General features: G+C 41.5%; 1 protein-coding gene across 1 annotated transcript; it reads left to right on the forward strand.

Annotated features, from left to right (window-relative positions):
* The first annotated feature begins 4,704 nt into the window (after positions 1 to 4,704).
* Positions 4,705 to 25,953, forward strand: SLC30A8 (solute carrier family 30 member 8). The gene is given in 9 exon segments (XM_061373430.1): positions 4,705 to 4,984; positions 13,070 to 13,278; positions 17,143 to 17,289; positions 20,386 to 20,539; positions 21,058 to 21,260; positions 21,453 to 21,532; positions 21,652 to 21,757; positions 24,019 to 24,153; positions 25,157 to 25,953. Coding segments are annotated over 9 exon segments (1,260 nt in total). The 5' UTR covers positions 4,705 to 4,904; the 3' UTR covers positions 25,303 to 25,953.
* Positions 25,954 to 26,710: the final 757 nt, after the last annotated feature.

The following is a 26,710-nucleotide window of genomic DNA, read 5'->3' on the forward strand; positions in this document are numbered from 1 at the left end:
AACTTAGGAACCAAATGTCATAGCTGCCTCTTCTGCTGCCAAAATATGTGTACTCTCTTCCTAACGGTCTCTGTCCCCAAGGAAAAATAAATGTATCTGAGAAATACTTGTTAGCAATGCAATTACAGGCTTAATTCCCCAACCAACTTCAGACATCATAAAAACAAAACCAAGCTGAAGCCCTTTGCAACAGCAATGGAAAAGAGACAGAAAACCACAAAGTGTTCAGAGAAAGATAATAATATATTTTTACAACAACAGCTGACACACTCTTTGACAATAACATTTGAGGAGTCATTAGCATTTGTTTTTCAACTGTATTGTCTTTTTCTTTTAAGCTACAGCCTAGAATGAAAAACTTCTTCTAAGAGAACACCCCATGCTACTCCTCAACAGGACTTTTGGGACACTCAGACACCAAAGTAGCTTGCCAGATGCTCAGAAAAGCAAAGCAGCTGTATCCAAATAATATTTCTTGGCATTACTTACTTCTGAAGCTCTGGTCCCTCCAAGGAACTAAATGAGAGCTGAATTATTTGGACAATGTGAATTCAACTGTGAGAGATGAGACACTGGAAAGCTGATTCAGAGTACTTCTGAAATGTTGGCCCTAAGGAACCAAGATTAAGAAAGAGTTGAATAAATAAGTTAAAAAAAAGGACAAAAAGTGCTAAACCTCCCTTTTTCTGTGACCATGCTGATTAGATCCCATTCTTTCACATCTTGGAGAAACAAAACCTTCAAGAGGCCTAGTAAGGGCCACATGAAGTTTGTAGCTGTGCAAGGCTCGTAACTTTGGTGTTTTTCAGGACCCCCATGCTGTGGTCTAGATTCATCCCCCATCTCCTTGTGTACTTACCAGTGTGCTTCCTGGTCAGCCTGGGCACCCTCTGCTCTCCCACTATCCTTAGAAAGGACTTGAGCTCCTCCAGAGATGTCTGTCCTGGGAAGGGCTGTCTCAGACAATTGACTTCACTGAGAGAAACTGTGAGTGAACTTGGACACTTCCCCATGTGGGGAGTGGGTGACTGATATTCCTGACTTAAGGCTCTGGCCTCCATAGGATAATTCTCACTTGATTCAGTAGCAGCACAGACTTACTGTTGGAGGTAATGTTGTGCACCACAAAATGGTACCATGCTATGCTCCTGCTAAATCCCTACTCCGAGTGCAAACTCCAAGTTCTTTGACAAGGCTCTGAAAAGTCAAGTCTTTTTCTCCCCAACTACTTTGTGTAGTTTGAACTTCTACCGCTCAGTTGAGACATAATCAGTGGCTATCAAAAGTCTCCATTCTTGTGAAATATCGCTGTCAAAAATAAATATCCTGATGTTTAAAAATTCAGTATTTTAAAATATTCAACATTAACATCCTTGTAATGATTTTTGAATTGGCTCTAAATCAGGGTAGATATTTTCCTCTGACAGTCACTTATAAAAGGTTACTGCATTACTAGTTTCACAAGAAGAGGGAAGTGCTTTTTTTCTCGATTTGTCTTGCCTCCAGCCTTGGATCCCAAAATGACAGATCGCTGGAGAGGTTCCAGTTGCAGGCACTGGAGCTTCATTGGGTGAAAAAACATGCTCTCACTTAAGTGCAAAAACCGTAGTCTTCAAGAACCAGGAATCACAAATGCCTGAATCCCTAGGTTGGAGGCAATGCAGTGCAGAGCTGCTCGAGTTGATGCCAGAGAAAGCTAGAGAAGAACTTTGTGGATGATCTCTAAGATGTGTCATGCCTGGTAAAATTGACTGACTTCACTGGCATTTTCGATTAATAGATGCACCAAATTTCGCTCTGTACATTTAAGCTGTCAGTATCTACTCCCATAATAACAAGATGAGAAGGTTTTTGTGATGGGCTGGGTTTCTTTTCACATTTAAAATGTGGCTTATTAAGGTTGAAATGGGATCAAGGATATGCTTTTTCACTGATGGAGATTTTGGATAATAGTGACGAAGAGCTTTCATTTGTGAAGTGTGATGCCTCACACGTCTGTGTTGGATGCAAATCTTGAGAAATGTCCTTGAAGAGGGTCATTAGAACTGGTGAGATTGGATATGTGACATTTTTAATGTAGACTCAGAAACAAGCTTCATTATTATTGAAAGCTGGAGATGAATTTATTGAGATGGTCTGAATAATTTCTCTGAAGCAGAAATTCACAGACAGCTGCTGTCTCTCTCTTAATGAGTTTCAGAGTCTGTATAAAGAGGAAACCCAAGTCTTTGTGGAAAGCTCTGAAGAGATTTCTTTCTATCCTGCCTCACAGTCTGTCTCATGAGAAGCATAATCATCAGTACTGACAACAATAAACACAAAACAAAGGTCTAGATTGAAGGCTGGGAATGATCTATGGCGTTGTTCTGCTGGTATGCACCTGAGGCTCAAGACTCTTTTGCAAAATGGTGGAAACTCATCTATCTCCCTTAAAAAAGTTACATGCTTCCAGTGATTTGAAACAGAAACAGGCTTTAACAGTAATCTTCTGGGCTGGATTTTAAATTTTCCTTAAGTTGAGGGTGCTTAGACCTGATAATTTTCTTATCACCTTAGGAAGACTGAGTTCCATTGTAAATCAGGTCCCAGGCCAAGATTATTTTTCAGGCATCCCTCGTCTATGATAGGATGTTCATAGAATCGATCATAGAATAGTTGGTGTTAGAAAGGACCTTAAGATCATCAAGTTCCAACAGCCCTGCCATGGGCAGGGACACCTCACACTAAACCATGTCACCAAAGGCCTCGTCCAACCTGGTCTTGAACACTGCCAGGGATGGAGCATTCACAACCTCCCTGGGCAACCCATTCCAGTGCCTCACCACCCTAACAGTAAAGAACTCCTTCCTTATATCCAATCTAAACTTCCCCTGTTTAAGTTTTAACCCATTACCCCTTGTCCTGTCACTACAGTCCCTAATGAATAGTCCCTCCCCAGCATCCCTATAGGCCCCCTTCAGATACTGAAAGGCTGCTATGAGGTCTCCACGCAGCCTTCTCCAGGCTGAACAGCCCCAACTTTCTCAGCCGATCTTCATATGGGAGGTGCTCCAGTCCCCTGATCATTCTTGTGGCCCTCCTCTGGGCTTGTTCCAACAGTTCCATGTCCTTTTTATGTTGAGGGCACCAGAACTGCACACAGTACTCCAAGTGAGGTCTCACAAGAGCAGAGTAGAGGGGCAGAGATGTTGGTGCTTTCTAACCAACAAGATAAGTTGAGAAGCACACAGGAACACTGCAATAATGGTGATATTTATGGGATGGGGAGCCAGCAGAAGCCCTTGTTGGGTATGAATTATAAGCCTGTGTTAAGTTCCAGGGTGCACAACTGGAAAGGCTACCTTCCTTGCCCTTCCTTCCTTCCTCTCTTGGCAGCAGATTAAAATGGCTACTTCATGGCATTTCTGGGATGGTAAATAATGTGGTACTTCTCTCTTGGAAAAATTCTGCAAATGTCCTGATCCTTACTATTCATCCTTGGACCTGACTCTCTTCTCAAACCAGCCTTGACAGTCATCCACATTGTCAGCTCCAGTAAGTGGCTGCAACATTAAAAAACATTAAAGAGCAAGTATTTGATGTCCAAAGTTAGGAAGTCTTAGGAATGAGTTAGAAAACCGATCTCTTCCACCAAAGGGTCTTATAAAGGTGCATAGTCAAGTATAAGCACCTGGGAAAAGGCTCTTGAGAAAATGACATTAGAAAGGCAGAGGTGTCAGCACATTGTGGAAAAAAAACACGTATTTCTGCCACTTGTCAGTGGCTGTTCAGGAAGGTGTTTGAGACACCATCCTCTCCTTGGCTCACAGCTTCCAGGGAGGTGTTTGTACAGCTGACATGCGGAGGCAGCATGTGGACCTCTAATGGCATAAACCCATTATTTTTGCATTCATATCACATACAAATGTGCACCCCTACCCACATATATCTCAGAGCACATGTTCTGCAAGTTAAGGGAGGGGGGATCCCAGCTCATCATACACGTATTAGGCTACCCATGGTAAAAAAAGACTGCAGTATTTAAACGCAGCACCCAGTGTTTGCTCACTGCCTATTTCTAATCTCCCCTGCAAAGACATGACACAGGTAAGGATCTCAATCGCAGTCTGCTTCTGCCATGAATACAGTAAAACAGACAGCACCAGAGCAAAATTTCCCATTAGAGCTGAAGAGCATGTATCGGGGCAGGCTGTGAGAGAGGTGAGGCTGGAGGTCTTCTCCTCCCCTCCAGGGACCTTGGCTGCCCACAGGACTAACAAACAGAATAAAGCAGAAATAACAACTGCCGTCATTCCTGCCGAAATGGAGATTTCAATAACCTGTGCCACAAAGGACAATAATAAGCAGACTTTTCTGCTTCAAACCTAGGAGCAAACATGCCGGGGTAGAAATAAATCTTCAGAGAGTTGACTTAGATTAAAAGGCTTGCACCAAGCTGGGTGAGGGAGGTGTACTTTCTTCCCAGGCCGAGGAAGCAGAAAGGCAAACAGTGGTTTGAATGTTTCCAGACAAATTGGGCTGTTTAATTACCTTACCTTCCTTCTCCCTTGACCTCAAGCCAGAGGCTGGGAGAGCATGCACCCCCCGCATGACTGGAGTGCGTATAACAGCATCAAACATGGATGAGAAAAAAAGGGAAAGAGGGAGGGAGGCCTGAAACGTCCAATCTGACAGGCTCAACAGGTTGCTGGTTGGAATGTTAGTGACGCCACCAGCGCTAGGAAAGCAGCTTTCTCTCACAGTGGGTTTATTGAGAGGATTATTAAAACCTTTTCATTTAAAAGCATTTGGCAGAGGCTTCTGCGTGAGTCAAGAGGACATTTTTTGCCCACATCTGCTTCCAAGAGAGAAAAGAGAGTTTAAGGGGGGGAAAAAACCCAAGCAAAACCCTACCAACTTTCCTCATGGCTGCCAAAAAGGGTCTTGAAAGAGCTTGTCTTGTGAGTGAGAGGGACACCAAGAAGTACTCCTTGGCCCTAGACAGGTAACACAACTCTGTTTTCTTCACTGCCATTGCTTTGTCTTTGAGAGCAATATGAGATCACCAATATGCCAATGGACTGCAGAAGTCAAAGTATGGGGTGTTTCACGGTGCATACTGGGAACATCTTTCAGTACTTTCAAAATGTTTTGTTTGATTTTTATCTTCCCAAACTTTCTTACTAAATGTGTGATGCATTTACTAGACAGCAAGCCTGATGTGTCTGCATCTGTGATGGATTGAAGCAATCTACTGTTGACAAGCGTCTCCTGCTATGTATTTCATAAGCTTAGCAGATTTATTGTAAGATGCAAAACCTCATGGATTATGCTGCAACTTTAGGCTGAATTATAATAGTGCTGTTGACACCACATTTGATTCAAGGCTCCTTTAAGCTTGAACGCCTAAATTATCTATTTGGTCTGAAAGAAATGTGATGGTGTTAAGGACTTGATCCTGCAAAACTTTATTCATGTATATGGTCTACCAGACTTGGAGCTGGTGTACTTCTCATTTGCCAGAGAGGTCCTGTGAGTAAATGCTCACCTGAGTGAGGAAGGACCCTCTGAAAACATATAACGTAGCTTGGGTTAAAAAATGAGTATAAATGTCAATCACAAACTAGTTTTGCAGCTGAACTTCTTTTCATTCTTCCTCTTGACTCAGACCAGAAAGTATATTTAAAAGAAAATAGCTGCTCAGTTACAATTTAGCACCTCTTGACATTTCCATTATCTCATTGGTTTTCAGGTTATTTATTGCTTGGCTCTCTTAAAATGCGTGGGACAGAAACTTGGCATAAACACTGTCAGTTCAAATGGAAATCTGTCTCTCCATGTTCTTATACTGGGGTCACTGCCATCGTATGTTAGTCATTTGAGTGTCTGGGTTGCTATTTAAATATTATTACATGCCTCCATAAATATACATGGCACTGTCCAAAATGACTTTTGTGGTAATATTTATATCTTAAAAAGATCCCATATGATTCTGCAATTTGTTCTGGTTAGTGAAGACTCTCAGAGCTTTTTTGATGGTTTGCAATTTTGTGGGCATAGCTTCAATGCTTGAGGTCCTTTGGCCCTTTGCCACCTCTAGATGCAAGGACATCTCTGGACAAACCCTTTACATGGTACGGGGTAGGGTGTCCTGAGACAGGGACAATTTCTAGGCTGACTTGTGGGGATGCTCACATTTTCCCAGGTTCACCAAGAACAGAGAATATCCCCAGTGAGAAGAGGGGTATGATGCACACTGGGGACAAGAATCCCTGGCAGCTCATCCTCCTATCTGAGAGCTGACTCACTTTCTGGAGGAGTCGATTTCTTTCTGATAATTATATCTCCATTTAGGATTGAAGTTATTTGGGGTGAATAGCTGCAGCAATTGCAATTGTTGGGCTGATTGCTGCACATAAACCCAACAACCCCTCAGCTCAAGGGTTAGTCCCAGGAGGGCTCCACAGCAGAGGTCCTGAGATGGCTGAGTTACTGCAGTGGTAACACAGCTCTCCAGGAGAAGGAGTTCTTGTCCAGGCATGTGGCTTTTGTGCCGCACCTCCTCTTGGCTTTTCTTACCAGGTGGAATTTGATTAACTACACAATCTCATTACTCTGTCCCAGCAATAACCAGAAACAGGGGCTGAGAACTGGGGTGTCCCTCCTGTTTGAAGATCTGGCAGCTCATGGCAAGCCCTCGTCCTGCTGCTCCTTGCAGCCAAGTGACCCAGGATGCCAGCCTTGGGGCCAAAGTGTGGCAGGGGGAATGCAACCTGCTGGGCTCCAGCTTGCACAGGCTGGCTGTGTGCACAGCTTCAGGTGCCTTAAGCCGATCAGTAGAAATAAGCTCATCTTAGCCTTTGGTATAAATTACCGCATTTTTCCATTCCCTGTGTGTAGGCTTAATGAACAGCTCTAATGCTTTCAACAGAATTTATTTTGCACACAAATTGCCAATTTCTTTGCCATCCCCCAGCCTCCTTCTTTTTAATAAATGCCATTATTACAATACACAGGGAACAAAACTGTTTTTATCTTAACCATGTGAGTAGGAAGTCTGAAAACAGACCCCCTTCCCTGCACACAAGTCTGTGTGTGGGAGAATGCTCTGTACATTCTGGACTTGCCTGTATTCACTAGTGGGTTTGGATGCACTGAGGTTTGCCATGCCAGACTTGAAATGCTTGCAAGAGGGTGAGTTTTAACTAGCCCCTCTAAAGAATCAGGTCAGCTGCAGGCTTTCAGGGTCATTCATGTTGTAAAGGAACTGAGGAGATTTCTCGTCCAACTTCCTACTCAAATCAGGGTCAGCCAAGAGATTGAACAAAGTTGCTCAGGCCTTTTACCTGGTTCTAGCTCTCAGGATGGAGACTGCACATCTCCGGCCAACCTGCTCCAATACTGAATCATCCTCACATTCAATTATTTTAATTAAGTTCAGTCTAAACCCCTCTTATTTTAATTTATGGCCATTGTGCACATTCTTCCTCCATGCACAGCAATAAAGCTTCATCTTCCTCTTCAAAAATACTGGCAGGCTGCTTCCAAGTGCTCAAGAACCCACTTTTTTCACTAGGCTGGTCAAGCCCAGTTCCCACAGAAGAAGGGCTCCATCCTTGGTCACCATCTGCTGAACCTGTGCCAGTTTATTGATCTTTCCTGTACTGAGCACTCCAAAACTGGGCACAATATTCTGGATGTGTCTCAAAAATCTGTCCCAGGTGGAGGACTTTGCATTTGTTCCTGCCAAATCTCAGAAGGCTCCTGCTGATCCCATTCTCCAGCTTCATTATGGCAGCATTTCCCTTCAGTGTGTCACTTGCATCCCTGGACTAGCATCATCTGCCAACTTGATCAGAGTGCACTCCAACTCCTTCCCCAGGTAACAGAGAAAGGTATTACATGGGACTGCTCCCAGGATAGGACATCACTTCTCACCAGCCTCCAGGAAGGGTATGAACTTGCATATAATGGCATCAGGGTCTGAAGCTGAGCACTCAGAACCTCCTTCTTAGTGCAAAACATGCTGCCTGTAAGTCATGTCAGGAAAGATTCATATAATGTCTCTTTAAAGTAGGTTTAAATAAGATGTCTGAATAAGGTGTCTGAGATAGTTTTCTATGGTCTTTTTACAGTCAATGCTGGTGGTGGGAGAGCATATCTAGTGGTCGAGATATCCACTTATCAAAGTCTAGGGAATATCTTGAGCATATTAATGAAGTTTCCATGAATGAAGGCAGGCCAGATGACTTTATTTCTTTCTGACAATAGATCAGAGCACTATTGGACAGAAATATTCAATATCCCACTGCATAAATCAATGGATTTGCATTAGATTGTACCAACTACACTGTGAACTAGATTTTGGCTTGATCCAGCATGGGTTTCTGGATCTCTGATTATGTTCTTTATATAACAGTATAGTGAGATTTGAATACCATCACACAAGAGAAGCTCAAGACTTCTGGTTTCAAGGTCTTTATTTGTCTCTGAGTCAAGAGACAAGAAAAAGAAATAAAGGACAGCAATGCTGAAAGCAGGAAAGATGTGTCAAACCTTAGGGCTCGTCTTCATGTAAAAATTTTCAATAGAGGACATTAGTGTGACTTGTAGTTATTCCTATCTGTTAGTGAAGCCTTAGGCTTGTAATTGATTCTTGTCTCCCAGGTTCATTCCAGTAGACAAAAAGTTTGAAGTGACCCTGGGGGACGATTTCTTCAGGTGGAGATTGATTTTCTATAACAAGCACTTAGGGAATATTTTCTTCTTCTTCTGCCTTCCTGCAGGCAATATGAAAACTCTTATAAGATCAAGAGTCCTCATCAAATAAAGACTTTCCAGCACTTCTTGCTTTGCAGAAGTCAGTGCTCAGGAAAACGTTAGGCATTTCTTGTGACTTTTGAAGAGTTTTAGCTGTGGGCTCTGTGGTTATTTTCCTTTGTACTGGCTTGCCAGCCTGTCCCAGGAGCATACAGTATCTTAGGGGACTCAGCAAGACCCATTCCATTGCTTTTGTCCTCAGGTGACATTAGTACCCTGTAGAAAGGACTGTGTCTACCCAGTACTGGCCACACACCGTCTCCATTATACTCACTTCAGTTATAGCCACTTCATCTCAGAAAAAAACATTAGAACCAAGATAGTAAGAAGTATGAAACAGAAATTAAATAACAGGGGTATAACAATGGTGCACAGCATCATGAATGATGTGATGAAGGTAAACAGGGAATAGTTATTCATTATTTCTGATAGTACCAGAACTAATTAAAAGAGCAGGCAGGCAGCTTAAGGGTAACAAAGGATGCATTAATTTTACACAAATCATAATTAAACTGTGGAACTCAACACCTTCGAGTCAGCCAGGTTTGTGGAAGAAAGATGTGTAAAAGGCTATTAGACACAAGCTTTGGTTCAGCCATCTCCCAGCCTCCAGATTTGGGCAAGCAGGGAGCAGTACTGCTCTGGATGTGTTCCTTTAATGGTACTTTGTCCTTGCATATTCCCTCATGCTCAGGATGGGGTTCAGATATTTGGCTACATGCATTTTGGTTTAACTCCATGCAGCTATTGTTCTACTGTTATGCAAAAGGATATTTATTGACAATACATTTATGCAGATGGCCAGGGTCTCAAAATGCAACTAAATAAAAGCCATAGGACAAATTCCCATCTATTAGTCATCTAAATGTGTGAAGATACATAAATGTTAGCCTTTGTTTTGTGCCCACAATAAGGAAAAGGAGAATCTGGACAGTCAGGCTATAAATTTGGAAATGTTCAAGACTGGTATACCAGTTGGAATCAGAGTGGTGCCAGCATAAGGGAGGTGACTATGGATTTGATAAATTTTCCTCTGAAGGCAGTTTTATTATCCTTTCAGGCACCAAAAAAAATTACTATGTCCCCTTGTGAAGGAGATGATCTCCTGCGGGATGTGCAGTGATTTTGTATTTTGCTCTTTTGACTGGGGATCTCATAATGGTCTGGGAGGATGGCAATTATTCCCATCAGCCTGCAGATCAAGGCACCCAACTGATCAAGTGAAAACAAACAAAAGGAAGTTGCAATCAAAAGCTCTTGCTAATGATTTGTGTGGAATCTGCAATATGTATTAATATTTCCTACTTCCCCCCTTCCAGGCACGACTCAGTGGGAGCCCTTCTGTGACATTCCCCTGACTATCCCTGTTACAAAGGAAAGAGAATTTGAAATGGAGGAAAGATTATTTTTTAATCTGGGACTCTGCTTGCAGTGTGCTTGTGCAGAGATCTGACGCTCAAAGGCTACGTGTTGCTCTAACACACTCAGAAGGGGTTTATGGTTTGACAGAGCTGATCTCTGCACCTCGAGCTTTTGATTCACACATTTATAAAACTGCCTCTTAGATTCTTTTAATTAGTGGCAGGCTGCTCTTGGAAGAGAAAGGTAATGGTTACGCATGGGAGCTGGCAGGAGTCTTCCTAACTCATCGGGCCAGATGCAGCTCTGGAAGTTCAAAGGGAGCAGCAAATGCTCACCACCTCTGACAGCAGGGCCACTTCTGTTTAGGTACCCTTTAGACAGAAAAAAGTGACATTTGTGGATTTATGCTGTCTCTGTTTGCTTTTGCACATGCTCAGCAAGATCTGTGGATAGTGGTTTCCTACCCCTCATGGTACTCTGAGGTTTTGATAGCTGATGGAGGGACTTGAAGATTAAAACAGGGAGGGGGATCACAAAGCGTCCTATTTTGATAACAGCAAGGAAAGGATTTGGTGGCTCAGAAATACGCAGGGGTAATTTTGGCATCCCTGCCCTGACAGGCTGTTGAGATGATCATGACTCATGTTGTTAAGGCGATTTTAACGTTCAATGCCAGCTGATGAAAATCGAGTTAAAGGGAAATTAATTTTACATTCAGACTATAGTAAAGTTAACTCCAGAGAGGGATCACGAGAAAGAAGAACTTGCATGCCCTGATTTTCAGGAGGGAGTGGAAGAACTACAGTATTTTATCCACCCATCTCAAAGGAATCAATTTGTGGTACCTTCTGAGGAGCCTGATGAATATAAAACAAAGGACTAGAGAAGGACTGGCTACTGGGAACCTCAGCTGCCAGATGGGCAGCCCATTCCCCAGGCGGCCCAGCTCCATTTGTTTATTGTTATGGGGAAAATAGAGGAAAACACTTACAAAAGAACTAAGAAAACTCAGTCTCCAAGCATCAGGCATTAAATCTGACCAGTTGTTCTTTCATGCAAGCTCTTCATATATGTACAGAGGGAACCAGTTGCCTCTACTGAGCAAACAGAGACCACATGCTACCCTGGCCGGGAAACAGGCTGACTCAGGGGGACATGCTGCATCCTTGGAACATCTCAATAATGTTTACAAAGCTAAATCCATGCTGATTATCTACAATTACAGGGTTGGCTGCTGATGTGGGTCAGCTCTTCTCCTTTTGCCAGTACCTCTGTGGTGCTGATGAGCACGAGGGGCTGAGGCATCTGCAGATGCCTCAAAGTTCTGGTGGGACATTGAACTCACAGAGCAGCTGCAGCACCTTCAAGCTGCCCAAAAAGGCAGCTGGAAAAAGCTTGTGATTTCAATGCAGTTTTTGTCTTGACAGGAAGATTGGCAGCCACTGGCATTATTTCTTTCCATTGAGATTTCAGGCATCTTGATACTTCCATAAACAGTGCAGAAATGCTACAAAAAGTTGCCAATATCCATGTACTTCCTGGAGCGCAGGTCTTTACACACCTGAAGAAACAATTCTTACTGGTCCCATAGGAAAGTCCTTGGTCAAAATGGGGAAAAGAAGCTGTCATTGCTGGGGCAGCTAAGCCCAGCCCCACATCATTCCTCTATGCTGATTGCAGACTTGGAAACAGCAGCGGAATTTGCTGCATTCCTGGGTGATGCATGTGGGCTCTGTCCCTGAACACACAGCTGTAGCAAGTGGATATATAGATGTTATGCATGTGCATCTGGGCAGGATTCACCTTTTGATGCCACAGTGCATCCCTCAAGTCTCAGTACATGGCAGTGCATGTTTTACCAGTGGAGCTATCACGTTAGGAGCAGCTGTGGCAATAAGTGTTGTATCTGGAGAGGCATAATGGTTTTCAGTTGAACATCCTGGGACAGGGTTTAGGGGTTTGTTTGGTTTGCTTGTTCCTATTTGGGGTCTCCTCAGTTGAGAGATGAGGAGGGAATGTCCTTGTACAAACCACCCTGGGGGAGCCTCTGTGCTGCTGTAGTGAAGGCACCACATCATAATCATCCAAGAGCTCCCGCTGTTGCAATGCAATGTGCTCCATCCTGGGCTTCTCTATTGCAATCCCACATTTCCTGCACATGATCCCTCAGAAGAACAGCACTGAGATCTTGTGGCAGAGCACATGTGGATGGGAAATCACCTTGTGATGGAGCAATGCTCAAAGAGCCACTTCTGAGGAACTTCTTGACTTTCTATGATATCAGTGTCAAAAAAGGGTCAGCATACTATGGAGAATTGATTTATTTGATATTGTCAAGTCCCTTTAACCTTTTTGGCTAATATTTTCTATGCCAGGCCCCTCTGGGAGATTGATAGTTTTTGTACATATGGGGAAATTTGAGATAAAATAGTTCCATATGCAAAGAAAGGAAAGAAATATCTTTAGTCACTTATACTTGAGAAAAATAAGACATTTCTTTTTTTAGTTGTCTTCCCAACAAATCTCTTGGGAATAAAAGAATGAACTTTTCTATAGAATTGTCTCCATGCTATGCTGAATCCAGCTACTGCTTGCATGAGGTATGACTTTATCACACAGTGTGCATAAAATACACAGCTTAAAACACCCCATGCTTCAGAAACTGCTACAGGATATAGGAAAGCCTGAAGATCTGGGATCTATAGCCAGAGCAGTCATTTCATGAGCAGCTCGCTCCTGCAGAGCTCTGCCTGTGCAAGCAAGCCTCTTCTATGCCCTGCTCTGCTGTTCCCAATGCTGCTTTTATCTTTTGAAAGCATTAACTACATAGTTTCTGGGGCTGCAGGTCTAGATGCCCACATCACCAGGGTTTTTCTGTTTTAACCTTCTCTTTCTTTCAATCCCAAAGGATGAGCTGGCATCAGAAGAATTTAAATGAAGAGAGGCAGCAGCAAGAAGCAGAAATTGCCGAAGCTAATCCAGCGTACCACTGTCATTTCTACTCACAGGCCTACGAGAACAGAAAAAGGGAGCAGCATCAAGCTAGGAGGAAGCTCTGTGTAGCATCAGTAATTTGCATCTTCTTCATGATTGCTGAGATTACAGGGGAGTATGTTTGTCCAAAGAGAGCTCAGTTTGGTGCCCAGCAGAGCTATATTCATGCCCTTTCATATGCACTCTGGCTGCAGGGACCCCTGGTGCACACAGATCAGCCTATCTGGGCTAAAACAACTCTTTTCTCCTCAGTTAAAAAAAAAAAAATGTTTGTTTTTTTTTCTTAATGTGAAATTATCAAAACATTTTCATATATTCATTTCATGATTGCATCTGTGTAGGAATACAAAGATCACTTAATGGTCTGAACTGTTCTCCCAGGTCTTCAAGCTGAGTTAAAAGTGGCTCGCATGTCTTAGAATTGTGTCAGAAAAGGTTTCTCATAAATTAAGCTATATTTTTTTGGTAGAGATTAAGAGATTTCTCATATTTATCCAGGCCAGTGAGACCTCAGCACTGATGAAGGTTGCTAGCAGCAGGGTCTGATACTAAATGCAACAGTCTTTGCAAAATCCATGGAAATTCAGGGCCAGATTCACCATCTGTTTTGCTTCAGTTAAGTCAATGTGTTTATACCAGGGCATGTTTGTCTTTTGAATTGGCCTGCTGGTGTGTCTCTGGATCAATGGAAGATTATTCCCCTGTCTAATTAGCTTTCACTTCTGGACCCATCCTACAATATCCAATTCAAGTATTTGGCTTATTCATAGAGCATTAGCTTTCATTTTGTCCCACCAATGTGCTTCCTGCATGGCTTCTGTGGTACTTATACCCACCTGATAGCTCCTGGCTCTTTAATTTCCCCTTCTCTTCAGTGAGGTGAGGAAGGGTAAGGCATAAGGAATCCCACACACTTTTGCCACTCCTGCCCCTGGGGATGTAGCAAAAATCAGGAAGGCAGGCCTCTGAAACCCGTGTTTTCACAGCTTCAACAGCTCTGGAAGCCCCATGAAAATAAAATAGGAAGGCTTTCTCTTCCCCACAGGCAAGAAGTGAGACTCTGAGAGAGCCATTGCATTTCTTTCTCCTCCCCTGGCTGTCAAACCCATCAGGGGCTTCTCCCACTCTTCTCTCCCAGGCACTTCCTCTTCATGAAGCCCTGTTGTTTGTAGGTCATCTGCATTTCCCCCACGAAAACTGGTGCATACCATTAATATCCATGCAGTCATTTCCAGTGCTAGAAGTGGTGCATTATTAACAAAACCATATAATCATTAGGCTTAAGTTTGGTGAATGCAGCAATGCTAGAGGATAATTGGAAGGACAGATGATACGTTAACTAAATGTTTCATTTTGCTTAATGAATCATACAGCTTTTTTGCAGTGACAGTTTAAGTAACAGGCTTGAAGACCATTTTGCTTCAGACCATTAAACTTTGACAAACCAGTTATTAACTGCCGTTACAGACAGCAGTCTATGGAGATTTTTGTCATTATGAGCCATATATTTAATTTTTGTAATTGTTAGGCTGGACTGGCTCTGCCTGATGATTGACCATTGAGTGACTGACAATTTCTGCTGCTTTGTGGTATACAAAGCTATAAACATCCACTGTAGGCAACAGTAAGCCATAAAGGCCACTTGTTGGGATCATTGATACACAACAATAAAAGCCTGTAACTGTTAGACAGCCTTTACTCTCGAAAATGAAGAATATGTTCCCCTTTCTGCTCCTCTTAAGGGCAAACAGCTTCTGTGGGCTTTATTATGCTAAACAGAAGAAACAAAGCTGCATCACTCCCAAAGAGGTTGAACAGTTGTGCTTCCTTGAAACCCTAGATCTTTCCATGATGTTTTTTCTCAAACCATCTGTGCTGGTCCTCACTGCTCTCCCAAAAGAGGCACTGTTGGCTGAGCCTGAAACACCAACTGTTGCCGAAAGACTATTATCTTCTGTTTTTCTAATGCAGATCCATCACAGTCTCCGTAGATCTGGAAATACTAGTCAAACTGATTACACCCTATGTACAGCCCTGACATGAAAGTGCTTTCCAAGGATTTTTAGTGGCTAAGGACTAAATGTGGATTTCAAAGTAGTTTATTTCCATGGACTCTAGAAAGAGAGACAAACCCTACATATGTCCTCATATCTAAAAGGAATATAAAGACTTGACCACGTTGCTAAGATAAGCAGACCAAGATCTCAGAAGCTCACCCAAAGCATTAATTAAGCCAGCAATACATAAAACAATAATTGCATAACGTTTTTGAAAGATGGCAGGCTGGAAGCAAGCTTTTGTAATGCTGTCCCACAGAACACGGAAATACAGTGTTGAAAACGCAATAGGGTTTTGCAGGCAGCTTGTGCTCTACATATTTGTTTGCTCAAAGATAGCTGATGCCTTGGTTGTTAACATCTGTGTGCTGTCAGATAAGCCTGCTTCCTTCTGCTATGCAAAATTGCTTCCCACTTGAGAAACAGCTACCCTGTAAACAGTGAAAGCCAAAGAGCTGTGCTGTGGGCAAAAAATACACGTGCATTTACATCTGCATGCTCTGGGAAATCCCTATTCTGTTGAATTTTTAATTTCACTGCAAGAAATGAGATGCCCCCAGATTCCACAGTCTTGCTTGCCCCCTTTTAGAAAGTAACTTTCAGCTGTAAATGGGATGGATATTGAGGCAGCAGAGAAAAATAATATATGTCCTGTATGTGCAATATACATTCTCCTGTGGTGACAAATCGTAGTGTTAGGTATTCTAATCTAAAATCTGTATGTGGGAGGAAATTAAACAGATAGTCCATCCTGCTGGCATGAAGACTTTCAATCTATAAGGAAATGAGAGATGTCTACATGTCCCTCTGGCAGAAGTATCTTGCTAATGGTTTGAATGAGGCATTTTATGATGTTTTTCAGGATTCATTGATTCTCATATGGGTTGTAGTCAGGAGAAACAGGTGAACTGAAATTAATTAAATGGCTGAAGTATGGAAATATATTGCCAAAAGCAGAAACCCAATGTTTTGGCTCTAATATTTTACATTTCCCTTTTTCTACATTGCTACTCTGATGAAAAGATTCCCCTCCTATAACAAGCTCACAGGACAGCTTCCTGCCTGTGATTCTTGTCATGTCCTGCAGCCATCAGCAGCTGAAGTAATTTAGAGCAATCTTTTAGTTCCTTTGGATTTGCTTTTAGCTCTGAACATGGTTAGAAAAGTTTGGCAAAATAACGCTATTTGGCTTACTGGGTAAAAGAAATGTGGTTTCAGACTGAAATGTTGATTTTTTTGTATTTTTCACAGAATTCACATGAAACCAAAACCCCCCCAAAGTAAAATTAAATTCAGCCACATTTTTTGAGCTCCAGAAGGAAAATTAAATCATGCATTACAGATGCAAAATGATAGATTAGTCCTATGAGCAGAACATTTTTCTCTATGCCTTCACCAAAATGGCTGGTTGTTTATCACAGCTTTCTACTGGGGCCTTTCCTTTTATTCCAGTTTTAGTGTTGCCTGTGACAAATAAACAGTTGGGCATCCATCCATACAAAACTCAGGAAGAACACGCATATTTTCCTATGACAAATAGGAAATTACTCCCATAAGCTAAGTCTGAGTTTCTGTACATAAATAAAAATATCAGTAATCTGTGAAAAGATAGTGGGAGGATACTGGAAATGTGATCACTAATACTTTCCTGAAGAAATCGGATATGAAAGTAGACACATTAAAACTGTCCAATAGTAACATCACTATTCTTATTGTCCTTCTCTGACAAAGAAGTTTAGTTTATTTCTTCCTGTTACTTCATACCTTTCACCACATGAGCAAGGTATGAAATGAAACTACCATTGAAGAGTTTTGAGTCATGCATTGAAAATGGAATGTTCCCTTTGATTCACAGCAAAGCAGGTCTCGAGTTTGATCTGATCAACTCAAATGTCTGACCAGAGCCATGATACAGATGTGTATTTCACAGGTGGGCACATTGCTGGGAGCCTGGCTGTGATCACCGATGCGGCACACATCCTGGTGGACCTGACAAGCTTCCTCATCAGCCTCTTCTCACTGTGGCTTGCCTCCAAACCTCCCACCAAACAGCTGACTTTCGGGTGGCACCGAGCAGGTAGAAAATATGTCGCAGTATGAACATGTGGAATGGGAAAGGGAAGTCATCATAGCCAAGGACTGGAAAATGTACTGATGTCCCACAGCTCTGCAGATAGAGATAGTGTACTACTGCTCTCAAAGACTCCAGGACACATGGCAAACAGACCAAGCTAGTAAGCTTCAAAGAAGTGAAGGGCACAGTCATGTCTTACCTACAAACATATATTTCAGTTAATTTATGTAGTTTTGGGGTGGTGCTAGCTTTGTCTGAGATAACAGCAACTTCCCTCAGTGACTTGAGTGTGAGGAGGGCTAAGTCCTCAACCTACTATGAAACACAAGTTTCTATAAAAGTAGTAATACCCATTAACATAAGGGTCTACTCCATTTATAGAACAATTTATCATTATTATTACTATTATTATTGTTATTATTATGTTATCCTTTAGACAATAATATTCTACTTGTAGAAAAGTGCTATCCTTTAACATTTACCAATTCTCAAATGGCTCTAGACACCTATGCACCTGAACTGAGGACTCAGATGATAAATGCTTCAAAGCTGTACACTATGAAGGTCCGGAAGCAGCCTCTGATGCAAGATGCCTGTAGGCCAAGGTTGTTTGTAGCTGCAGAATGTACCAGGGAACACATATGCCATAAGAATCATGTCTTTATATTCCTACATAAGTATATTCTACCAACTTTGCTGGAAACAAGCTGCTGGGTGAAGCAGGGGCTTAATATGACTGAAGCACAGCTAGCATTATATAGACAGCACACAGCTGAATTTTTCAGCCTTAGTAAACTCCTACTTGCCATCAGCTGACCTAGAACTACTTTTTGTGTTTATGTTCTCTTAGCCTGAGAAGAAAGGAAAACTTCTCTCTTGCTGACATGCATGAGGTTCATGATGTTCATGAAGCTACCTGAGGTTCAGCCACCTCATGCAGCTTCATCCTCAGTCTGTGTTAGATTTTTTGAGGTTTTGTTGTTGCAATGCAGAACTTCAGTCCCAAACTTTTATTGTCTTTTTATCCTGGTAGCAAAGAGAGCCTTGCATCAAATGTTAGTGGCTAGGTAATTGCATTCCATGATAGTTATCCTGTTTCTTGTTTATTTTCCCCTCTATATTTCCAGTTGAATATGTAGGTGCGTACCTTAATAGAGTAGCAGAGGGCAGTCAGGGGGCTGGCAAAGTCACTGTGCGATGACTACCAAGGCTTTGCAGCTGCAGCCCACCGTGACACTGGGAGCTGTTTTTTTACTTCTTTTCTCAGACTGATAGATAGGGTTTGTCAAGCAAAGAGTGTGTATGACAGGGCTCAGGTTTAGCAGAAACCACCTGAATGCCTCCTATGCTCTAAGCCAGAGCCAGGCAGCAGAAACAGTCAAGTGGTTAAAATTCAATAAAACCCTTTGGGTGTGCACATACTTTCAGAAACGTGGCTGGAAGCACAATATTGAATAAGACTGATAGTGTGAGCCAGACCTACCTCCAGGTAGGAAAGCTCTCTTCAAGCTCAATTTCTTTATTTCTGGCATGATTCAGAGATTCCCAAACAATCCCGCACTATTGTTTGCTCTGCTCTGTCAGTGTCAGTAGTGCTGAAGAAATGTAACAGAGAACATCATGAGTAAAGCAATTAGTACTACTGAACTGGTTTGTAAGCTTAACTAAACATTTGCTAATACACTACATTGAAAAGTATTTTTACCTATGTAATACTGATGACCTCTAACACATTCAGTTGTGGAGTATATGCATGTATGCACACAGGTTCACTCGGGTGTTCCCAAAAGCTGTTGAGTCCTTTCATGCCAATGATAGGATAACAATCAACACCTTCAGCTGGGCCAAATTTGCAGGGTTTTAACCTGTAACTTGCAGAAAATATAAATACCAGCTGTGCTTTATGTTAGCCTTCCTTTAAGCAAGACTAGATTGTCCTAAGAGTGTGCTTTCATTTGTTGTCAATTTTAAACAAAATAGTTATTTTGATAAGCGTTTGAAGCCTGGCCTGCTGCAAAAGGTGTGTCCCTCATAAAAATATATTCAAAGCCATAAGATGAGTTTCAGCTGCTTTCATGGACTGTGCCAGTGCAAGTTTGTGCAAGTGTTCTGCTCTTTATGGCTATCTACTGCATTTCACTTTACTGTGAGCTTTCATTTACCTAAGTATTGTCTCAGCTGCGCTCATAAAGTGACACATTTACCCATTCAAGTCACATGGCAATTACTAGTCCCACATTCTATTAAAAACGTGCTGCCCATCCATATGAGCATCCTTGGACCTCTCCTCTGGCAGTTCAATAAGAGGTGGCCTTGGGGACTGGATTTATTTGAGCCCAACTCAGAGCCAGTAGAGACAAAATTAAATTTCACTGCCCCAGGGAAAAGAAATAAATTCTTTGTCCTTTCATGCTGGTGGCACAAGAATGATTTTTTGCCATTGGCAGGATGAGTCCCAGGAGAGAGGAAGAAGAGGTTTTGCTGGCAGGACCTCACTGGGGGCTGTCACTGGCTTTCTGAGGTGTGAAGTGACAAGAGGTGTGCAGAAACAAGGGAGGCAATTGGAAAGGGCTCATGTCTGACCGCGCATTTGAGGGAGCCAAGCCTCTCTGTTTCCCTCCAACCTCTTCCCCCATGACCAAGACAATCTTGTTTGAGAAGGAGGGCTGGCTCTTGGGGTCTTCACACCAAACCAGCAGGGCCAGGCAACTACATCAGATGTAAAAGAATTGCTCTTTTATCTTTCCTTCCTATTACAGCTTCTTTTGCTGTATCCCCAAACTCCACAAATGATCTTTTTCATCTCTTCTATTTCTCCAAATGCCACATGAAATCAACACTGGAAAGAGGACAAAAGTAAGAGCAGATAGAACAGGGTTAGGCCATCACAGGCATAGGGCTACCTTTGGCAGCCACTGGATTTCCTATGAGCAGAAAGGGTTTTGGCCCCTTCCTTGTGAGCATCAGGGCTGCAAATATAGAAGAAGTGACTCTCCTGGCTATAAAACTCACAAACTTGGAGCCATTACTATCAGACTTTTATCATTTTTTGCATTTCTGTTATGATTCCTGCTAATATCAGATTGTTTTAATTCCTAGAAATTCTGGGAGCTTTGCTGTCTATGATAATCATTTGGATGGTGACTGGTGTGTTGATATATTTGGCTAGCTTGAGGCTGCTACACCCTGATTACAATATTGATGCTACAGTGATGCTCATTACCTCTGCTTGTGCTGTGATCGCCAACATAATGTAAGTTACCTTTCCTCTCCAGTATAACTTTTGAACTTTGAACCTGCTGCTGCATTTCAATCAAAAACAACAGAGAGATATTAATCTCAAAAATATTAAGTGTTTAGGAGCTTCATGAAGATATGGAAAAGGGTAGAGAAGAGACATCTTGCTTCTCATTGAAGGATGAAGTTGCTCTCTTCCTTCCTGTTAGCTGAGACACTGGGAAGGGAGATTATGAATGCACAAACTCCAGGAAAAGATTAATCTCCACCTCACTTTTTACTAGATGCCAGAGCATTCAAGAAATTTATAGAAAATGAGGCCTCATTAATTACCCCATTCACAGACTTTGTGGTTTGCATGCAAAGCACTGAAACACCTAGGAATTATCTGCTTAGCCATTCTGCATTTTTACTTAATGTGTCTGATTTTGCTGTTCAGCAATCAGAAGTGAGAGGGGTGATGATGTGTGTGACATGGCTGCTTTCAGAGGTGCTGTAACCCCACTGATATTTGCAGCTTTACATCTCTTGCAGACTAAGCCTGATTCTGCACCAGACTGGACACGGGCACAGCCATGGGGCACAAGCCAGGGAACATGTGTCAGCCCCTCTGGAAAAGCCAGCTCTGAGCAATGCCAGCCTGAGGGCAGCCTTTGTGCATGCCATTGGAGATCTGTTCCAGAGTCTTAGTGTGCTAATCAGTGCACTTATCATCTTCTTTAAGGTTAGTGTTATTGGTTCACTTGCCTTCTTTGCTATTAAGGATAACAGCTATATTTATAGAATTGTTACGCGGGGTACTATGGAAATGTTTTCTCTGTCTTATTGATATACATCGTAATTTAGTCAAAGACAACTACACTTATTCTTGGTAATTGAAATGGCTGCTGAGAGTAAAACAGTTGCTTCTTGATGTTTCAACTGCACAGAGAATACTTTGGAGTCTCTCCATTTCTTCATCTGTAGTGCCTTCATTCTCTGTGCTGAGGCTCCCTAATTGGCAAAGGATGTCAACACTCATTCTGGACTAGATGAATGGAATGTATTATTCTTTGAGATTAACTAATTTAAAATGGCAATAACCAACAGTAATGTAATTAACAAAATGATGTGTTCGTATTTTTCTAGCCAGAATACAAAATAGCTGATCCAATCTGCACATTTGTGTTTTCCATCTTTGTTTTGGCAACGACCATCACCATTTTAAGGGATATTTTGATTGTGTTAATGGAAGGTAGGACCTCATTCCAGAATCAATGCAGTTACATTTTGAGGTTTTTTTTTCTCTCTCTTTCTATGTAATGCTTATACTCCCTGACAAAAGCATAACAGCACACTTCTGTATCAGTTTCCAATATTCTTGTAATTCTGATCGTACTTTGAACCTAATTACAATTTTAATCAAAACTGTTTTCTACAATTACACTAGAAGTTTTATGCATATGGCAGTTTTCATGACAACTTATGTACTGGTGTTCTGTTAACGAACTCCCAATGTGTTCCTAAAGCTGAGTTGGTTTTGTTTGTTATATGTGTGACATTGCATTTTACCACCTCTCATATCTTTTGGAATATGAGAGGTCTACTCTCTTTGTTCATTGTGTAATTCCTTTACCCAGGTTGTGCTTTTAACTGTGCCTGTGAAATAGGCTGAGTGCAAGATGCAGAAGTTTAAAAGATTTTTAGTTATGCATTCCAGAAAAGCAGGCCAATGGAGCTTTCCAGTCATGTACAGGTATACGGAAGTAGACAATCCTCAGCACATCACAGCAAGAACTATGCTGAGCAATATTGAATTCTATCAGATATGGGCCTAATCACTTGGTTTGCAAGGCTAAATGACTTGAGCAGCCATAGATGCATGTTTTTACTTTCCTTACAGTGAATAACATAATGTAACCTCTTTCTCAGCTAGGAAGACATAAGAATTAAAGGGAAAAGTAATTGTAATAGAGTAGGTTTAGAATGGATGTGAGTTACTCAGTGACTGTCTGCCTGTTTTTTTACTTCTCTCTTTCACTTTGTATCTACTTTTGTTTCAAGACAGAAAATTTCCAATATTGTTTTTTTATTCTAGGTTTGGCTTGCTTTCAGTGATTGTGAGATAGAGATATATTTATATATATATGTGTGTGTGTATATATATATATATATATATAGCTGTGTACTTAGAGTGCAGCAACTGTCAGCATCTTGTCTGCCAAAACAATCAGAAGATCCCTTGATTACTGCAAATAAACACCAAAGCTCCACTGACACTCAGGGGTCTCTTTCTCAGGGCACTGATTCCCAGAAGTGCTTTTGTTCCAAGACTGGCAATGCTTAGTTCCCCTCTGCAGCAAGCCCTTACAAGCTGTGCTTCTGAGGAGGTCCCTGAAGCCAGTCTCCTGCCTCCTACAGAGCATATTGTGCCCAGAATTTTCTAAAGATAAATTGGATGCTGGAGTTGGTATTGAAGGTGGCCCGTACTGCAGACATCCAGTCTGTCCTGGGGTGTCAGCCACACAGCCCCTGCAACTGACTGTGTTATGCGGGCACTGACTGCCTGTGGTTTTCTCCAAAAAGCATGTAGCATGTTCCTGTCAGCATCAAATTCTTCTAAATCAATACTCCACATAGCATATCATTGTTGTCATAAATTGGTAGGACAAAGCATAAAACACTGAAGTCATTAACAGTTACAAATAATTTTCATTTATGGCATGACAAAGTTAGAGCAATATTGTGCTTGTCATTATTACATTTCATAACTGTTGGCATTAAAAACATCTTTCAATTTGCTGATGCAAGTGAAACGTGAGTGATGAGCATAACTGTTCATGAGGGCATAGAGGTGCATTTCCCCACTGCCAGCTCGTACTCCAGGGAAGATCTGTAGTTAAATTCCTTGGTCAAATTTGGATTTAGATTAAATTCTGACTCTCATGTTGCAGCTCACCCTGTCACAATTGTCCTCACTTTGAATGAGGGCCATCACCATCATCCTCTTTTGTAAGAAGGCTGATCTAGGAAAATCACTGATCTACTGAATAACTAGACCTGGGATCTAAACTCATCTAAGATTCCCCAGTCAAATCATTTTAATCTTTATGTTTGTCTTTCCCTCTCTGCTAAGCAGATGCTTTTCTATTGTATAAATGTATTGAGGGTAGAATCCCTGAGACATGTTAAGGTGATGCCATAAAATCTGCACTCACAAAAGATGTTGGTGAAAAACTAAGACAGTATCAGGCTAAACAGCTTACTTCCCTATGTAAACTGAGCCCTCAGAGTATCATCTCCTAAGACATGCATGAGTCTCAATCTTCCATGGGGAAGTATATAACAAGAGATATGATTAAATTTCACAGTGAACTCTGAAATGAAAAAGTGCTGAATATTTTTATTAAAATTATACATCTAAGTAACTAAAGGTTCATGATGCACTTTAGTCTAATGATCATTATTCTTATCTCTCACTTATTTTTTTTTTTCCCCACCAATTTCTCCTTTAAGGAACATCAAAAGGATTTGCTTATGATGAAGTGAAGGCAAGAATTTTAGCAGTTGAGAAAGTGGAATCTGTTCACAACCTTCATCTTTGGTCTTTGACAATGAATCAAACTATTTTATCTGCTCATGTCGCCACAGGTCAGTAAATTTCTCTGAATAGGGAGTAAGTATTCAGCTGCTGCCTAGTAAAGGTCAGCCTCTCCTGACTGGGATACAACTGACTCTATCACTGTTGCTTTTTAAAACAAATGTCATCATTTTGTTGGCAAAATAACAACAACACCAACAACAAAAGCTCTCAAATCCTTCTCACAGAAATCTTGCCAAAACAACAGGGGCAGCTACTTAGCCCAGAACCTGAAAACTGCAGAGACTGTGGAGCAACGAAGCAAGCTACAAGATATTTTAAATAAATAAGAACTAGACCCAGGCTGATTTTTTTTCATGATATCAAGCAGGGTTTGGAGTGCATTTGTTGAACTTGAAAACTGTTGATCCCTGTAAGAAGAATTTACAGGGCAAATCTGCATTCCTGATTCATCTCTAACTGTAAAACAATCTTTAAACATAGCTTGGAGTGTAGCTGTAACTCCAGGGGAACAGCTAGTCTTTAAATGCATTTTTTTAAATGTAGACCTTGTCCCTGCTGACAAACTCCCCAATATCTGTATCAATTTTCTTATTTATCTGTTTGCTTGCACATGGTATGTTTTATTTAAGAAAAAAATTCCACCCTGTTTGGCCAAAAATGGGGTCAGAAATTAAATCCTTTATGGAGTTTCCACTCCCACAAAAGACTGGGTCTATCAGCCACTTGTATCTGTGTGTATCACTTGGCACTGTTGTTACTCCCTGACTGGATGAACTAATCTTTATTAAGTAGTCCTGCTTTCCTCCAGCTTTCTGCCAAACTGATTGTTTTTGGTGATTACTCTTAGCTCAGCTCTTGCCAAAATTGCATGTTCTGACCATATTTGAATGAGCAAACTTCTGCTGATGTGCAGGTTCCTGAAAGGAGGATAAAAAGGACAAGAAACAAACTTATTAGGAGTTTGCTTATAGTTTCTGTCAGTAAACGCTTACTCTTCTTTAAAGTATTATATTATATGCATTTTGATTATTTTCTCCTTGCTATCTGTAGCAGACACAGAGGACAGCCAGGAGATTTTGAGAGATATTACCCAAGCACTGTTTGAGCACTACAACTTCCACTCCATTACCATTCAGATTGAATCGGGAGAGGATCAGAAACATGACTGCATCTTCTGCCAAGAGCCCAGGGATTAAAGGGAGCAGTATGCTATGCATCCCTCTTACAGGTCAGTGGAGACTATATGTGCTGGTTGTACATAATTGATTAACAACAAATGGTAATTAACTGAACTAAAAAGCCTTGCTGCTGCTAACAGTGGATGGACCTTTATTTGTTGACACCACCTAGCAGCAGAGAACATGTATTAGGTCCATCCATCAGCTAATTTACCTGTCCATCAGGGGTTACTTTCAATTACAAGAGAAAGTATCTAAATTATTCTTGACTAGAGCAGCAGATTGGCACAAAAGCAACATCAAGTGTGCCTGTTTGTAATCACAGGCAACAAAAAACTAATCAACCTTCAAATTACCAGCAGACCAATTAGCACAAAATGTAATGAAACGTAAGTTTGGTGTCACCAAAGATCAATGCTTACTCAGGATAAAAGAAAATTTAAATTAGCAGGAGGGATGAAAAGGTCTGGGAAAGAAAAAGATGGTGGCATGTGCTTTCCCTGCCTTTTGGCAGACACCCCTTCTCCTGCATACTAAGGTGAGTATCAGATGTGCACCATACTCTGCAGTGTAGATCACAAAAGAATTCCCTCCATTCTCATTTGGCAAATATTGCTCTTATTGGCAAATAAATTATTGGCAAGTAAAAACTCTTTAGTTTTTAGCTACCGCTATCTATTTTACAGCTACCATCAGCCAGCCATGGGCAGCATTCTCTACTATCAAGACAAGGGTTGGAACTGGATGATCGTAAGGGGCTTTCTAACCCAAACCTTTCTATGATTCTGTGATTCTATGATTTTGGGTTGTTTGTGTCACAAGGTACCTCTGGGTCATGACAATAAAATAAAGCAGAAAAAAAAGAAAAAATAATTAGGACAAGGAAAGACTGGGGGCAATTGTGAATATCATGTCTAGTGTCCTCCATAGCATGGCGTGTGGGGTGTCAGTAATGCTACATCCCTGAAGCTATATCAGACAATTAAAAAATCCTTTGGTGTATCACACAGCTATCCACTGTATCATGTTCCTTCAGGCAGCTGATACCCACATTTCCTAACAGGACGTGTTAAGTCTTTCTCTTCAGCATACCTGGTAATGGTTACTGGGGAACTGTGAGCAAAGAGTCAGATCTTCCTGCAGTGTTTCTATTTGTGTTCAACCACCTGAATTAAACTCTTACCTGTTAGCAAAAACAAGGGTTGCACTACAAAATGCATGCTCAAGTGGTTGTTCACAAAACAGCTTCACTTCTGCCCTTGACTATAACAGCACAGCTTCACTTTCCATGCAGAACTACAGGTAATATTTTCCTACTCCACAATCCTCACTGCTACAGCTGAAGGGCTCATATTAAGTAGCAAGTTTGTTAGAACAGAATAAAGTGTGTGGTACTGAGTGGTACTGAGTTTCTAGGCTGACAGCT

Source organism: Neopsephotus bourkii, unplaced genomic scaffold (genome assembly GCF_033783945.1).
Source record: "Neopsephotus bourkii isolate Nb327-2 ecotype Australia unplaced genomic scaffold, CSIRO-AGI_Nbou_v1 NB_1630, whole genome shotgun sequence".
NCBI classification, from domain to species: domain Eukaryota; kingdom Metazoa; phylum Chordata; class Aves; order Psittaciformes; family Psittacidae; genus Neopsephotus; species Neopsephotus bourkii.